Source organism: Anabrus simplex, chromosome 1, assembly GCF_040414725.1.
Source record: "Anabrus simplex isolate iqAnaSimp1 chromosome 1, ASM4041472v1, whole genome shotgun sequence".
NCBI lineage: Eukaryota > Metazoa > Arthropoda > Insecta > Orthoptera > Tettigoniidae > Anabrus > Anabrus simplex.
Window position 1 is genome coordinate 1499833516 of NC_090265.1, and position 18581 is coordinate 1499852096.

General features: G+C 37.5%; 1 protein-coding gene across 2 annotated transcripts in view; it reads left to right on the plus strand.

The window, feature by feature from the left end:
• LOC136858446 (unconventional myosin-IXa) overlaps window positions 1-18581 on the plus strand; it is an 842620-nt gene that overhangs the window by 662265 nt on the left and 161774 nt on the right. For both annotated transcript variants that reach the window (XM_067137995.2, XM_067137996.2), the window contains one exon: window positions 17353-17635. In XM_067137995.2, coding sequence (XP_066994096.2) covers window positions 17353-17635 — 283 coding nt within the window. The remainder of the gene's footprint in view (window positions 1-17352; window positions 17636-18581) is intronic.

Below are 18581 nucleotides of genomic sequence, written 5' to 3' on the forward strand. Positions count from 1 at the left end.
TATTTGTTTATTTACTTATAGTGCTTAGTTACCATAGCACTTGAATGATCAGCTGGTGATCACGTAAGTAAGGTTAACCAAAGTTTATATACCTCTGCTGACACATCGTGCATTGAGATGGATGATTCAAACAGAAGTAATGTTTCAGCTAATGACAAAAGTAATTCCTCTCAGCCTGTGTGTAACCATTGCGGGCAACTGTTTAAGTCCACTCGGGGGGTCAATATTCATATCTCAAAAGCACATCTGAATGAGCACCGAACACGGCTAGTGAATAGACAGACAGCTGGGGAATCGAACCACCAAGTAAATACTGAAATAAATTTAGGAACATCTGTAGAACAAGTGCATGAATCTAGAAAAGAAATAAAACAACAAAACACACATAACTCGTACTACCAAGAGCAAATAGTGATATGGAGGGAAAGTCTACAAGGTGACATCAATGATTCTGAATTTTTCTTATTTGTAGAAGACTTTCTAAAGTTTCTGTCCTCTGCAATTGATTTTTTGCCTGGGCCTAAATACCCAGCAAGGAAATTTTACGAGGCGTGTAAAAAGAAATCGTATGTTAATACGGAAAAAGGATATAAACAAAGTTCAAATCCACAAAGGTCCGCTAATAGGGATAGAGAAAAAAGACGAAGTAAATATTTATATCAGTTGACTCAATTTCAGTTCCACAATCAACGTAGGAAAGCAGTTAGAACTGTCCTTCATGAAAACAATGAAAGATGTCTGATTAATTCGCAACATGTATATGGTTATTTCCATGAAATATTAGGACATGAAAATAATTCAGTGAGAGAAAAATATCCCCCAAAAGTGAGTGAAGCTACACAAACGGTTTACAATGACACGTTTAATGATGTTATATCTAAAGATGAAATACAGTTTGCAACAAGTAGAATTGCGGTGGACACTTCACCTGGACCAGATTACGTCATCGTTAGAGCTATTAAAAGTGACATCGCTTCAGAGATAATTGCCACAATAGCCACTCGTATGCTTCAAACAGGACAGGTACCACCGTGTTTTAGAAAGGCAAGAACCGTTCTTATACACAAGGGAGGTGACCCTGATGACATTGCAAACTGGAGACCAATCACAATATTTTCTGTTGTTAGGAGAGTACTTGAGCGAGCTCTTGATAAACACCTGAGAGAATACGTTGCTTTTAATCCACAACAACGGGGATTCATATCTTCAGCCGGTACACATATCAATACTTCTACACTCGATTCGGTTTAAATTCCGCAAAACTGAACAAAACTGATCTAAGAGTGATTCTTCTAGACGTCAGAAAGGCGTTTGACAACCTTGGGCACCTTCATTTACATGAGACCTTGAGGACATTAGGAATACCTGAGAAATTAAAGGAACTAATAGTTAATCTCCAGACAGGAAACACTACAAAAATAGAAACTGTAACTGGAAAGACAGCCACCTTAAGCCTAAAAAGGGGTGTTGTGCAGGGATCACCTCTTTCTACAATCTAGCAACAGATCATATTTTAAACGAACTAACTGAAGACTCTCTCACAAGCCACTATGGATTTTCTTTAGTACCGCATCTTCCACCTTTAACGATCATGGGTTTCGCTGATGACTTGGTTGTCATAGGAAATAGTCGAAGAGCAGCACTTGAGCTCTCGAATATAGCCACAAGGAGATTTCATGAAATAGGGCTTTTTATCAACCCAATGAAATCTACGGCAATCTGCATCGAACGCGGAAAGTTAATCGAAGACCCAGCTGAATTTAAGAGCTACGATATATTGAGTTTGCGACGTGGGGAAACAATCCGCTATCTGGGAGTTAACTTTTCAAATGAAATAATTTTTCAACCTACACAGGAGCTTAAAAAATTACGGAATGAAATGGAGAAATTGGTTTGTTCTCCACTATTACAGGCTGACCAGAAATTTCAAGTAATAAACACAGTTATATGCCCATCTCTCATATACCCATTCCAAACTATCAAGCCAGAGAAGATTCCGAAAAAGTTCCTTGTTGATACAGACATACTAATTCGAAGTGCTCTTAAGGAAATTCTTCAAATACCTGCAGACATTCCTAATGGAATGATCTACACTGAAAAAAAAATATAAGGGGTTGGGACTCTTCTGCGCCACTTGGGAAGCTCATCTTCAGCACATTAACATCTGTCAGGTACTATTAAGCTCAGGTGACGAATACATCCATGCTACAAGAAATCTGAAAGAAGAAATGACTCTTTCACTACACTCCCTCAATGTCCCTCCATCTGACAATTTGCTGCATCCACGCCTAGAAATAACAGATGCCAGGAAAGTGAGAATAGTACTGAGAGAAAGGGCATTCAGTGAGTGGTGTAACTTGCAGCAGAAAGGAAGAGGTGTATGTTTGTACAATGAATATACTCCTGCCAACTCCTGGATTCGAGACCATCAAGGCTTATCATGTAGTGAATGGCGTGAAGCAATTAAGATGACAGCAAACATTTCAGCAGTTAGATCAGTATCAGGAAGATCTCAGAACGATTCCCTTTGTAGGTGCTGCCTTAAGGAGATTGAAACTCTTGCGCATGTTCTGGGATCTTGTCCTCATGGTGAACTTTTAAGGAATACGCGTCATCATAACATTCGCTCGTTAATTGCGGCAACGCTAAAAGACCATGGTTTCCAGGTATTTGAAGAGGTTCATGGCTTAGCGGACAACGGAAGCCACAGAAGGATTGACATCATTGCTTTCAAGAATAAGAAGAGAGGTTCCATCATCGACCCCACAATTCGCTTTTAAAGCCATAAGTCGCAGCCCTCAGATGTTAACCTAGAGAAAAGGAATATTTACTTACCAACAATTCCTTACTACAGGGATAAATACCACATAGAGGAAATCGACATAGTAGGTCTGATGATTGGAGCAAGGGGAACGATTTCCGCTTTTGCCGCTAATTTCTGAAACAGTATCATACAAAGTTACCTCTGAAGAATTAAACATTCTTGTTGTGACTGTTTTGGTTGGAATTTGGAGGGGCGGTGTCATTGTTTATTTGAAGAACTAGTTACCAGTGACCAGTACCTTAAGATGGCACAGAAAGTAGTTATTCTAGAACTTGCATCAAAATGGCGTCCGGTAATGTGAACATGGTTATGTCTACTCCCGAGAAAATAAGTGTAAAACTTGATGTTAAGTGCGGTAAATGCCGTAAAATAGTTAAAAACAGCATCCTGTGTGATTTGTGTGATCGTTGGTGGCATTTTAAATGCGGAAACAGGCCCAGGGAGGAAAAAATGAATGCAAATGAAGACTGGCTTTGTGAACAGTGCGTTGCGAATGTTGTTATCGGTGAGGGCGGCTCGAAATCTAGAGATAGAGAGTATGAAAATGCGTTGGAAATTATAAATATTCTGCGTACTTAAAGAGAAGATCAATGTGATGGAGAGTAAGTATTCGAACGGTTTAAAGCTCGAGTTGGATTTGATTTATGAACCTGTGCAAAGTGAAACAATTAGGCCTAAAAACTGTAGACGATGGGAATCGCTGCCGGTAAAATCCGCGGGTTTCAGAAAGCAGATACTGGACGATTATCACTTTCCTGTTTTAAAGAATAGGTTTGAACCCTTTGGAAATGGTACTCATGAATCTGTAGGTAACAGCTCTGAAGTAAATTTTTTGGAATGTCAAAGTGAAAGTAATAAGAATCTTGTAAAATCAATTTGCAAAACCTTGTGGAAATCTGTGAAGATAAGACTTTTTGCTGATAGTCAGGGGAGTAATATTGTTACAGAACTAATTAGAAACAGTAAGCATGATGTTTCTGCTGTGATTAAGCCTGGTGCAAATTTTAATGACATAACATCTGAAAGTCGAAAATACTGTGAAAATCTAGGAGCTACGGGGGTTGCAGTTTATCTAGCAGGGTCTAACGATGTGGGAAGAAATAATGCAAGAGGAATGATCTCTTCCGTCAGATCGAGACTACAGGAGTTATATCACACCAATGCTGTGGTATTTTCTGTTCCTCACAGACATGATCTTCCTGCATGGTCTTGTGTTAACAAGGAGGTAAACAGGGTTAATGAAGAACTTTTGAAAATATGTAGGCACTTCAAGAATGTAAAATATGTAGATATAAGTAATTTGGGAAGAAGATTTTATACCTGGCATGGTCTGCACCTAAATAGGTTGGGAAAAAGGTATGTTGTAAATAGTATAATAGAGTTTGCTAATTCAATTCAAGTTGTAGAATGTGTTCCTGATCCCATTCCTCTAAAAAACTAGATAAAGTGACCGATATAGGTCGGTCTGTCATGCTAGAGTTGAGGAATGGTATTAATACTCATGGTAGTCTTTATAGGTTAGGTTCTTTTAAAACTGTATTGGGGAGTAGTGTTAATGTGCAAGGTAGACAGACTAGGTTAGATTCTTATCAGATCACTAAAATCAATGAACCTGTAGAAACAAAAATATCTACTAGTAGGCCTATTATGGAAAATGACATCCAAGATACTGATAGTGTCCAGAAAACAGAAATTGACAATAGTTTACTGACTATCCTGCAGATTAATATTCAATGTGTCAGAAATAAAGTGTTAGAACTAGAACATTTCTGTAAGGCTGAAAAAATTGATGTGGTATGCATGTCAGAACATTGGATCGTAGAAGATCAAGTTGAATTCTTTGTGCCCAGTGGGTATATTATGGCAGATATTATGTGTAGAAGTAATAAGAAGAATGGGGGTGCTGGAATTTTAGTCAGGGACTGTTTGAAATTTGTTAAGGTTGACTTAGGACAATACTGTGCAGAATTAGATGGAGAGTTTAGTTGTGTTAAAATAATACGTCAGAATCTAATAATTGTAAGTTTGTATAGATCTCCAAAGGGCAGTGTGACAGTATTTCTTGAGAATTTTGAAATAGTTATGCGAAAATTGTTAAAGTTTAATACTAAAGTAGTTGTCTGTGGTGATTTTAATACAGAAATGGCAAAATCAGACGAACAGTCTTCAAGAATATTTCTTAACCTTTTAAGATCATTAAATTTAACCTGTACAAACAAAACACCCACACGCAATAATGCATGCATTGATAACATTATTGTCAATTTCTAAGAAGTATGTATAATGTCAAGCTCGTTGGAGGGTCTTTTGCTGATCATGAACCATTGGTACTTGTCTTACACAGACAAAACAAATAGGGAGCCTAACATTTCATGGATAAGAACACAGAGAGATTGTTTTATGAACTTATTCAGGGAAAAATTGAAAAAGGTAAACTGGAATTTTTTATACGAAAATCAAACTGACAAAGCGAAGGCTGAAATTGCTATTGAAACTTTCTTAAAACTTAATGTTGAATTGTGGCATTCTTGCTCCCCCATGGTAAAGGTCAATAATGTGCGCACAGTTAGGAATAAAAAACTTAACTGGTGTTCTGATGAATTGACCCAAATAAGGGAAAGGATGTTGATTCTGTATAGAGTTTATAAAAATTCTAGGGTGCAAGGGAGTGTGCAGAAAGATGCTTATGAAGTACCGTAACGTGGGGTAATTCCGATATAATGGGGCATTATCGATCATTCGGTCTTCCTTCTGAAAACTGAGCCTTCCCGCGAAACCACGACGACAATGGATCCAATACGCGGCGTATAAACAAAGGGAACATTATTGGCTATCTGATTGCGCACTAAGAATATGTGCATTCTTGTCTACAATTCACCGGGAGAGGTTGTTAAGAAGTGAGAAATTTATTAAATTATCGCTGTCATTGGAAACTTCTGTTTCAGAAGGTCACATACCATACACTGGCGGTAAGTTAATACTGCAATCCTATCTTCTGTTATTTGGTATCATATAAAGCTTTTGCGCGAGTTTCTACTTTACACTGTTTTAAAGTTACGGCTTTTTATATACGAAGTTGTCTTGTTATAGGGTAATACCGATCATGGTGAGGACATATGTGAAGAAACTGGGACCTGTCGGAAGGTGTAGATATAACCCTATCCACTTAGAGAATGCAGTAAAAGCTGTCCGTCAAGGGAAAATGAGTATCCGGAGAGCATCTGAACAGTTTGCTGTGCCATATACCACACTAAACGACAAATTGAAGAACAGATATTCACACAAGGTGGGTGCACCGACAGCCTTAACGAGGGAGGAGGAAAAAACTCTCGTTGAAGGGCTGCTGTTATGTGCCAGGTGGGGTTTCCCGCTCAGAAATACTGATATACGTAACATCGTCCAGGGTTACTTGAACCACGCTGGGAAGGTCGAGAAAAGGTTCGCAGATAACCGTCCCGGGTTAGAATGGATTCGAGGTTTTCTCAGGAGGAATCAGGAACTCACAGTGAGGATTGGGGAGAACACCAAACGATCCAGGGCAGCAGTTACGAGAGATATTATCATGGACTATTTCCATAACCTGCAAAACACACTAGAGGGAGTCCCTATGTCAAATATTATAAATTATGATGAGACAAATTTCTGTGATGATCCGGGAAATGTGAAGGTTGTTGTGAAACGTGGGGTCAAACATCCTGAGAGAATTTTAGACTCGTCGAAAACGAGTATCAGTGTTATGGTGGCTGCGGCTGCAGACGGTACAGTGTTACCACCATTCACCGTCTACAAAAGTAAGCATCTGTATGACACGTGGACAGAAGGAGGGATCAGCGGTGCTGGTTATAGCCGAAATATGAGTGGCTGGTTTGATCTTACGATGTTCGAGGCATGGTTTAAGAAAATTATGTTGCCTTATATAAAGACATTACAGGGGCCCAAAGTCATGATAGGCGATAACTTGTCGAGCCATCTCTCAATTAACGTAATCAAGCTATGTGAAAAGCATGACGTCAAATTTGTTCTATTGCCTCCGAATGCTACCCACCTTTGCCAGCCTCTCGATGTTGCCTTCTTTCGTCCCCTAAAGATGGCTTGGCGAAGTGTGCTGGATGAATGGAAGAAAACGAATAGGGGAGTGGTGCACAAATCAGAGTTCCCTAAACTTCTAAAAGAGACATTTAATAAGATAGGTGTAAATTGTGCAACGAATATTATTTCTGGGTTCAGAAAAACGGGTATTGTTCCTTTCTGTCCAGAAAACGTGCTACGCCAGATTCCACATGATGACAGTGCTGATGACATCAGTCGAGAACGATCGTGGACTGCATCGTTCGTTCAACATCTCGAGCGAGCCCGGGTTGGAGAGGCAAGTACAAATGCACCGGTTCGCCGTGCGAAGCGCTTGACTGTTCCTCCCGGCAAAGGGATCGTGGTGAGAGATTTGGCCACCAATGCAGCTGACAAGGATAATGATGATGATGATCAAAGTATAGAGACTGTTGGTTCGAATAGTTTTACTAAATAGCTTGAAAATAGAATGTGTTTAGAGACTTCAATTTTCTTATTTCTAGTGATTTAATGATTGTTTATTTGCTTTGTTTTAGTTTTATATGTTAAGAAATATTTTTAAAAAGTAAAAATGTGATCGGTATTACCCATAAGACGGTCAAATACCGATAATCAAGAAAAATAAATGACTGATCGGAATTACCCCACTCCATGGGGTAACACCGATCACCGATTTTTATTAATTTTTTTCAATATTATCAACTACTTACGATTCTTTGTTACGTCAAATAAAAGCTAATGAATCATTAATCTTATATATTTAATTTGGTAAGTACTACGTAAATAACGCGGAACGTATCCGAAAAAAACCTTAAAAAATGATCGGAATTACCCCATTTGACGGTATATCTTAGGTGTAAAAAGTTCTACGGAACTAAACTTGTGCATGAAAAAAAATTGGCGTGTGAAACATACACTGAAAGTGCATCCAACAAATACTAGGCAGCTTGGGATATTATAGCGCAAGAAAATACTCCTCCCACCGAGCTCGATAGCTGCATCACAATCTATGAGCTTCATTTCCGTATTGATTGCTACTACAACATAAAAATGATATGGAAGTCTCCACCTTATCAATACAGTGTTTATTTACTATTGATTACAGTAAATCCAGTACCGGTTTTGACCCCTATGGGGTCATCTTCAGCTGTCATGTATCAAACTAGTTTCAAAAACATCACATTACAAAGCGTTGCATATGCATGAAAACTGACCCAATTTGACAAATGATTAAAAACAAGTTAAATGTTCAAATAGTAAGAATAATAAAATGGGTCCTTTCCTCTTTAACTTTAAAAGTTACATGTTGTGAGAGGCATGTCATCTCATTATTTCATTGATCTAATGAACATCAATTAAAATTTTACATTACTTAATTATACTGATATTTGTGAAGTTATTACTATTTACATTTGTGATATTGAGATATTACAATGTTTTAAAAAATTATATGTACATAAAAAGTTGACCCGATATAACAGGCCGTTCAAAGAATGAATGAAGTAGTAAAAACAAAATAAAATGGGTCCTCTTTCTACTCTAACCTGTTATATGTTTGTTGTTACTACAATATTCCTGTTAGTATGGTAAGTACACAGGTATTATGGAGTGCTACTATTTAATGTTGAAACTTAAAACTGTTTTTAGTTCGTTCCAGTGTTTTCTTCTTCAGATGATTGTATACTATTGCAGGTGATATAAATATCTTGAGGATTCTAGACGTTGTTATGAAGAATTACATCTTAATTTATAATCGGTCGGATGCATTGTCTGTGTACTATATCTCAGTATGTACTAAATGCTGAGTTAAAATTGCGTATAATGCGCTGAAGTTTATTTAGTTACAGCGTGCATCTTAGTATGGCATTATACTATGTCAAGTGTCATACAATATATATTTTGATGTCTTGGGTGATAGCGTGAGGGCTTCTTTTATGTTGTAGGCCATATTGTCTGTAAATAGAAATAAATTGTGTAAAGAACGGCGTCTGATAAACTGTAAGGAGTGAAGTATGTGTGTGTTGTACTTACGTTGGGTGTTGACACTATGTGCGTTGCACGGCTGCACGTCGAGATCTGTAGCGTGTTAGTTTGGGACTGTTGCTCGCAGTTGTAGAGGGGAGGTTTGGAGGGATGGGAGGAACAACTGTGGAGAGAGCGGAACTAGAGTGGGAGGGATCTTTAGGCGGTTCTTTTGTATGTATGGGATGTTGTTTCTTGACTCTTTTCAAATAATGACTTTTTAGGAGGGGGATAACTGTATCGAAAAGAATGTTGGTTTTTTCCGTAATTTCGTATCTTAGAAGAATTTTACATAAACTTAGATCAATACGTCAACCTAAACGAAATTTGTTTTTACTACTTCATTCATTCTTTAAACGGCCTGTTATATCGGATCAACTTTTTATGTACATACAATTTTTTTAAACATTGTATTATCTCAATATCACAAATGTAAATAGTAATAACTTCACAAATATCAGCATACTTAAGTAATGTAAAAATTTTAATTGATGTTCATTAGATCAACGAAATAATGAGGTGACATGCCTCTCACAACATGTTACTTTTAAAGTTAAAGAGGAAAGGACCTATTTTATTATTCTTACTATTTGAGCATTTAACTTGTTTTTAATCATTTGTCAAATTGGGTCAGTTTTCATGCATATGCAACGCTTTGTAATGTGATGTTTTTGAAACTAGATTGATATATGACAGCTGAGGATGACCCCATAGGGGTCAAAACCGGTACTGGATTTACTGTAATCAATAGTAAATAAACACTGTATTGATAAGGTGGAGGCTTCCATATCATTTTTATGCTCGATAGCTGCAGTCGCTTAAGTGCGGCCAGTATCCAGTGTTCAGGAGATCGTGGGTTCGAACCCCACTGTCGGCAGCCTTGAAGATGGTTTTCCGTGGTTTCCCATTTTCACACCAGGCAAATGCTGGGGCTGTACCTTAATTAAGGCCATGGCCGTTTCCTTCCCACTCCTAGCCCCTTCCTTTCCCATCGTCGCCATAAGACCTATCTGTGTCGGTGCAACGTTAAGCAAATAAAAAACCCCAGAGAATACTACTAATCATACACATGATATATTACTGAATCCAGATACTATGAATGATTACTTTTTGAACACAGTGAAAGAAATGGGTGATAAAGTTAATCCAACAGGTACATCTACTATCATTGGGCCTGGTCCACATCAGTTAGGGGGACATACTTTCCAATGGGTTGACATTACGTCAAATGAAATCATAAAGACGGTCTCAAAATTATCTAATTCTAAAAGTATGGACTGTTATTGGCTGTCCAGTTACATTATTAAACAAACAATACATCTGATTTGTGAATCACTAGCGTTTTAAATGTTTAAAGATAGGGTTTTTTCCAAATATGCTTACAATTTCAAAAGTTATTTCGGTCGTCAAAAGTGGTGACAAACATCTTCCCCAAAATTACCGTGCAGTCTCAATTGTTCCCATATTATCTAAAATAGTTGAATCGGTTATTTATAGTCAACTCAGTAACTACTTTGAAAATCATGCCCTGTTGTCTAGTAATCAATATGGATTCCGATGGTAAAAGTACTACCTCTGCGGTTCTGGAAATGCGTCTTGGTAGGTGTGCTAGGTACCAACTGACGAGCCCAACCTAGCACACGAGAGCGAAACACTGGCAACCAGGAATGAGTTAGCTGGAAAATTTATAATGTCCAATAACGGACCATTTATATTGGTATTATAAATTTACTCATTCAGACAAATATTTCAGATTCCCTATGGGAATCAACATCTATATCATCTGATGGCTAAGCAGGCATCAATTTGTGGTAGTGAGACAAGGTCACTCATAGTGCATTGGCACTGCTGGTGGCTTCAAGTAGCCTACGCAGTGGCCTCCACGGTATGCACTAGCCATGCGTCTTGGTAGGTGTGCTAGGTACCAACTGACGAGCCCAACCTAGCACACGAGTGTGAAATGCTGGCAACCAGGAATGAGTTAGCTGGAAAATTTATAATGTCCAATAACGGACCATTTATAATGGTATTATAAGTTAAATTTAGCGAGTAGTTCACACTGAACTGCATTTATTGCACTTGTTTTCTTGTGCTTCTTATCCGGTAACTGTGACTTTGAGAACATAATTGTATGTTCTTTTAAAATGGAGATAAAAGCAGGCTGGAATTACGACTGTCATCTGCCATGTTAAGCATTGAACTACCCGGAAGTCATCGAAGTGTTATCACAGTCTAAGGTGTTATATACATGGCACGTGCACGACCTTGATCAGTGACACTCAGTGGCTGCTCCAGACACTCGAGTGTACGCTGTGCTTCCGCTCTATATTTTTATTCACCGCAAATGCGGAGTGGAAGCTCATCGGCAGGAAGTCACTCAGGCACTCAGCGAGCACACGCTCACTCGCTTAGACTAATTTTTATTCAGACCACTCCTTAATTCTTGTACTCATATGATTCCCTTTCTTCTTTTCCATGTCTGCCTTGCTTCAAAGAGGGCGTTTCTCTGTCCGGTTTTCTTGAAATGTCCCTATTGCACTTATTCCCTTTGAAGCAAGATCTCTTAGCAATTTCACAGATGTAAAATAGTTGTCAAAGAATATTGTATGCCCCCTGTTGGATTCAATTCCACTTGCATCAATGAGAGGCTTACACTTCCACCAGGTCCAAATTCTTTCGGCCTTTCATTTTATATTGTTGTACATGCTTGGAAAGGTATCCTATAGCCACTGGCAGAGAAAGAAGTCTAGTGGAATTTCACAATTTTGCGCATCATCTGATGGGGGAGAACAGGAACACATTCAGTCACTAAAAGATGTATAGATTGGGATCTTGTTCACTTTAGGTTTCTTCTTGTGTGTTATAATTCAGTCTACTAATGCTTTTGGATTTTCTAACAGGGATATCGGAAACAGAGGTACTAGCCCAATCTTATGTTATTTTCACTTGAAAGCTTCCTTTTGCTCAGTTTTTCTGGTTTTTCAGTTCCATCTGTAGGTCTTTTACTAATGTTTTTATTTACACAGGACCTAGTCTTCCCTTTCTGATATTCTTCTGAAGCAATTTGCCCTTCACATGTACTCAGAAGCAAGTTTCTACCAAGTTGATTTAGATTACCCTCATGCTCATCTGTTATTATCATCATTCTTCATCTGGAGATTTGACGTGCTGCTCCTTTCCAAATGTTGGCTTTCCAAAACTTCCAACATTTTGATCACCATCAAACTTGTAAGGGAATACAAATGTTTGAAACAATAGGACATCCTGTGCGTAGCATCCGATTTCAAGGACAGCTATATTTACAAGCTTCTGTCACCTCAGTAATAAGACATAATTGACATCTTTTTGTATTGGTAGATTCAGGAGTGTGTCAATAAAGTGATTTGTCCCAAAGTGTACAATTACCAGAAATATTTGTTAATTCATAGATAAAATTCTCTCCTGGCTCAAAACTCTGCACTATCTCGCTGCATTCTCGCAATAAGCCCTGAATGATAAGAATAAAGAATTATGTGTTCTTGCTTCCTGTTAACTACAGCCTTTTTGCAGTGCAAGGTTATATTGTGGGCATAAATATCATTTTATTTTTTGTTGATGTCTGATTTTTTGGATGTTATGCACTAACTGTGCCCTAATGGGTTAAAGCATATCTGTCAACTTTTCCGATTTAGGCGGGAGACTCATGATTTTCGACAGTTTTTCCTGTTTTTTATCAGAGACCGATTATCTCACTCACATACTTCCTGTGAGGGAATAGAGATGTGTATTCTATTATTTATCCTGATTTTGGCTTATTTTTTGGTAAACTTCAAACATTTGTTTTCAGATCCCACCATTTCTGCTTTGTACGCCAGTGGCCGGAAGTCCTTCGCTCATTGGCCACTTTCAAATGAAATATCAACTTTTATTTATATGAGAAATGCTCGCGAATGTGCAGTGTTTATTGAAACCTGTATATCATGACGCGTATATCGATTGTCAGTATCTCGTTCTTGTGTGTTACGTTCGTTCACATCAGTCTAGTCGATTTTCGAGACTAGCTACTAGATTTGGAGACTTTTTTAGTAATTTAGTGACACAATTTCAAAGATAGCGACTAGTGACACTTCTAGAGATTTGGAGGCAATTCTGGCAAATTTTAATTTATCGGTTGATTCATTGCCTACGAGAGGGAAACATCATTGCGCTTCGCATTATCACGCAGGCGTGTTATGCAGTATATTAATCTATGTAATGCATTTGCTAAGTAATGGCATCTAAGTGCCATGACTGATTCACACGTATGGAACATGAATTCATACTATTTTCGGAAGGCTTATCAGAGACCGATCAACTCACTTGCATACTTCCTGTGAGGGAATAGAGATGTGTAATTTTAAGCCTTGTAGCCTTGTATAGCAACAGTCGGGGTTTGAGACAATAGGTGTTATGATTTATACCATAGTCCTCCTGTATTGCACAAGACATGTAGAATAAGCAGTTTTGACCAATTGTATCACCTGATTTTTCATCATTTTCATATCAAAATCTCCTGATTTTTTATTTTGTAAACTTGGCAATTATAATTAAAAGCATATAGGAACATACGGGGCTTGAAGCATTAACATTTTGTGAAGAAAAAATAGGAATATAGAAAACCATTGGAGAACACAAAGTATTTGTAGCATATGGGACAAGTTAATCATCTGAATAGAGATTCTATAGCTAAGGACAGCAAGAAAGTGCAGAATGGAATAATCATTTGTACAGACAGAAAAAGACACCATACAGGAGAATATAATGCTGAGTAGACTGATGAATGAGGATAGTTCTGTACCTTAGACGTCAAGAATCTTAACTCCATACTTAGTGATTTCGAGGTTCTGGTATTGTAAGAATTGGTAGAAGGAAATCTGTTTGAAAGTATACCGTAGTACCTCCCAGCTTTATTCACCATATGTACAATGTAAAAAGGAAGCCGGTAATAAGAGCACAATGAAGTGTGAAGATAGTTTTGCTCCTTGCCTGAAAAGTATGGGAAATGTGAATTAAGACTCTTACCTTTAAGGCACAGAGTTATAAACTGGATCTCAGGAAGATTACAATACACTCTGTCCATATTCGCTGAAGTGTAATTTGATGAAGAGAAATAATTATTAGGAAAAGGACAGAGCAGTTTCAAGTATCACTAACAAAATTTGAAAGGAACTAAGTAAGAATAACTTAGAAATATAGTGAAAATAAAATTTTCTATGAAGCGAGTATATAAAAAGCATGACAGGAGGGAGTAATCTGCCGTACAGTATAGAGGACGTCCAGAAACTGTTGGATATGTGAATTCATGGAGTATTTATCTCATTTAAAATTTTGCCAACTGTTTTGATGCATCAGAATTGACTGTTAAATTTGAGCATCTAGTAATGTTGCATCAAAGGAGTGATATCCCCATCTATGAACCATTGGACGCAGTACTGGCCATTTGATCTGTAACACAACATCGATTACAGTTGGAATGCTATGGTATGCGTAAATGTGGTCTCGTCATTCCAGACTACAGATGCAGTGAAGTTTTGGTCCTGATGATGGAAAACTCTCGCACAGAATTCTACTCTCAACTGACGAACCTCTGTTCTTAAATCTTGCACTGTAATGTTGCATTGTAATCTGGATGATAATACCAATTCCCTATGGGAATCAACATCTATATAATCTGGATGATGTCGATGTGAATAGCATTCCACATATACATTTATTTTTAGATTTTAGTTTTACATGCAGACTGCCATCTTAGAGCCTCAAGGATGTCATCATCTCATAGCCATGATACTGGACAAAATCACACAATCAGGATGCCATACAATGACGGACTTGTTTTGCGTGAAGTGTCTGATGACCTTCAAACATTTGTCCATCACAGTGAACAGGGCCCGGCTCGTTTGACTGTACATTAAATATTTTAGGCGAAAATTCTACACCCTTTCCACCTCACAAGAGTGCATACTTTAAAACTAGAGGATCGTCAGCTGAGAGTAGAATTCTGTGCTGTGGAGTGACAAAACCACTTCCATGAATGAAGGAGTACAATGGTATTAAAATTATTATTAAAGGGCCCTCCAGCAGCACTAGTCAATAAATGTGTGGACTGCAATTTTAGGAAGTCACATCATAGCACCATATTTAGTACTTGACAGATTAAATGCATGCACATGCCTTACTTTCTTGTGGCACTTCCAGAACTAATAGAAGATGTACCCATTGAATTATGTAAAAGAATGCGGTTTCATCAAGATGAAGAACCGGCATATCGCTGAAGGACTTTTGAACACAACTTGGCCAAACCATTGGATTGGTTGTAATAGTTTCATACAATTTTCTATCAGGTCTCCTGATTTACAGTAAATCCCATAGACTTTTTTCTCTGGGATCATTTGAAGTCCATTGTGTATGATAGCAACCAACCTGGGGACATTTTCGAGTACCGAGCTCAATAGCTGCAGTCACTTAAGTGCGGCCAGTATCCAGTAATCGGGAGATGGTGGGTTCGAACCCCACTGTCGGCAGCTCTGAAGATGGTTTTCCTGGTTTCCCATTTTCACACCAGGAAAATGCTGGGGCTGTACCTTAATTAAGGCCTCAGCTGCTTCCTTCCCATTCCGAGGCCTTTCCTATCCCATCGTCGCCATAAGACATAACTGTGTCGGTGCAAAGTAAAGCAAATAACAAAAACGAAACATTTTCGAGCTAATGGAATGCATACATTCTGGTATTGTTTCAATTAATGAAGCAATGCTGCTGAAGATTCAGATGGGATTAATGCAGTCACTTAAGATTTGTATTGCCTCTAATGGGGACATCTTCAAAGTTACAATGCTAAAAAGAGAAACATGTTCCACCTATTCAATACAATAATATTGTTGCACGAATTCATGTAGCAACATATTTAATATGTTATGGGACTGGTTTCGACATATGTCCATGTCATCATCAGCCGACACAAAAATGGCAAGAAGTCAACACAATTGTAACACTTATGACACTTTTCTTGAATGAAAAATAGAAGTTCATGTAGAGGTTCTTGAGCACTCTTGCTGTAGATCTTGAGGTTAAAAAAGTTACTCGATCAGCCAGCATACTAGGATGCATATTTTATTTTATTTTATTAAATGTAAGGCTTTTCAGGCGTTTGCTCTATAAAATCTGTGTTTTGTCTCCGGTCCGACATTAGACTCATCAGAGTGGGCTGTCCCAGGTTCCAGGTGTAATAATAATAATAATAATAATAATAATAATAATAATAATAATAATAATAATAATAATAATAAATTATTATTATAATAAATTATAAATTATAATAAATTATTATTATTATTATTATTATTATTATTATTATTATTATTATTATTATTATTATTATATTATTATTATTATTATTATTATTATTATTATTATTATTATTATTATTATTATTTATTATTATTATTATTTACATTAATTCCTGTGTTACTGAATGTTAATTTCATATCTGCACTTTTCTGAAAGCATCGATACTCGTTAAAGAACGAAATTGTATCTTATTCAGTTGATAGCACAGTTCCTGGACATTCTGGTTATAATAAACTGGTTGAAAGATGACGTCTAAGCCGTCGTAGTGTGATACATTTGTGAGAAATTTTAAGCAAGATATACTTGGAGATTCTGACTAAGACTCGTGAAGTGAGCAGAAATGTGCTAAGTCATGTTGAGACTTTCCAGGATTTAGAAAAAGATGGTTAACAAGTGATAATGTAATTATAGTAAAATCAGATTTGGACAAATGTATGAAGAAGGAGAAGGAAGGTAAATTGTTTGTTACTGCATATTCACCTGAGGAAAGCTTTGGGTGGAGTAAATAGATGGGCTGTCATTGAGTCAGATTGGAATATCACTGAAGGTGATAAAAGTAATTGAATATAGAATCTGAACCTTCTAGGTGCACTACTAGCTTTTGCGGATTATTGCTGGTACTCAGAAATCAGAATATGATCTGTATTTTCTGAAGTAAGCACTAGGATTGTACAATCCACCTTTAGAAAAATCACTATTCACTTAATCATTTTAAGAGTTCATGTTATTGAGACAGTGAAATAAAAGATCACAAATAATAACATATGCTCATATGCAGATATACATAGGGCACATGGGAATGTGTTTTTATTATCTCCAGATTATTGAGTCTTCATGTTAAAAGGAAGAAACAATTCTCTGAGACATTGTTGAAGCTTTTTTGAGTATGCTAGATTCAACGATTTGGGTTCTTTGATGGTACATATTGAAGTGGCTGTAACTGAATAATAATCTAAATTTCTGAATACCCTCTTGAATTTTATCTAGATTTTAGACATCCAGTATATACAATTCATTCTTATCTATAACTATAGTAATTTGTTTCTCTGCAATAATTATTATCTTTTATGTTTTAGGTAATGGAAACTGTTTGTAACCAGGAGGAAACTAAAGAAGCCTTCCCTGTTACTATGGGGGTCAATGCTTTCAGGGGTTTCATGAATGAATTCATGAATTTAAATCGCCTGGAGGATAAACCACATAAAACAAAGAGGAAGAAAGAGAAAAAGAGAAAAACGGAAGATCCAATCATATTTCTTGGTCATACATTCCTTTTCTCAATGATCAACATTCCTACAGCCTGTGAAGTGTGTTCATCTTTCTTCATGTGGCCTATCGAGAAGAGTCTCATTTGTCAAAGTAAGTATATCCTCTTATGAATTGAAATTTGACTACCAAACACATTATCGTATCTAGTCATATTATTGTTTGTTATTATGTTCATTTCAGTGGTTTTATTTAAATTATTTTGGTACTTCTCATATTCAACCAGCATATTGAAGTAAAATTGAAGTTCAGTTGTGTGTCCATGCAGATGTCATGTTCTCCACTTTCACCTCCTACCACCATCTTCCAAATGAAAGCTAATAGCTACATGGCCTGATCCATACAGCCAGTTTGCTTGGTCTTATAATTAACTTGTGCATTGTCCACTTCTCTGCTTTGGAATACATGCCACAGCTTCTTTTCCCTGGATGCAGAAAGTAACAGTTTTATAAATACTGTAACAAACTTTGTGTCTGGCTTTTTGGCTGAGTGATCAGCACTTTGGCTTGTGGTCCTCAGGGCCTAGGACTCAATTTCCAAATGGATTGAGGGATTTTAAACTTAAACTGTTCCCTTAGTTCAGGGACAGTGTTTGTGCTGTCCCCACCATTCTTGCAACTCGCACACAAGCCTATCATCCACCACAATAACACACGGTTTCCTATACACAACAGGTGCCGACTTCCTCATCAGAGGGTCTGCCTTTCAAGGCCTGCACTAGGCTACATGAAATTATTAATTTTTTCTTATTTTTTCTGCTGTTGTTAAGCTCCGGGCTAAGTGGCTCAGATGGTTGAGGCGCTGCCCTTCGATCCTGGCTCAGTCCGGTGGTATTTGAAGGGGACAAATACATCAGCCTCGTGTCGATAGATTTATTGGCATGTAAAAGAACTCCTGCGGAGCTAAATTCCAGCACCTCTGGGTCTCCGAAAACCGGACAGTGGGCCACTCTTAACAGAATTCAGACAGGGCATGGAAGATGCAGGGACTTGCTCTATAAGTGGAACTGCTTAACGTCACCAGAATGTGACTGTGGTGC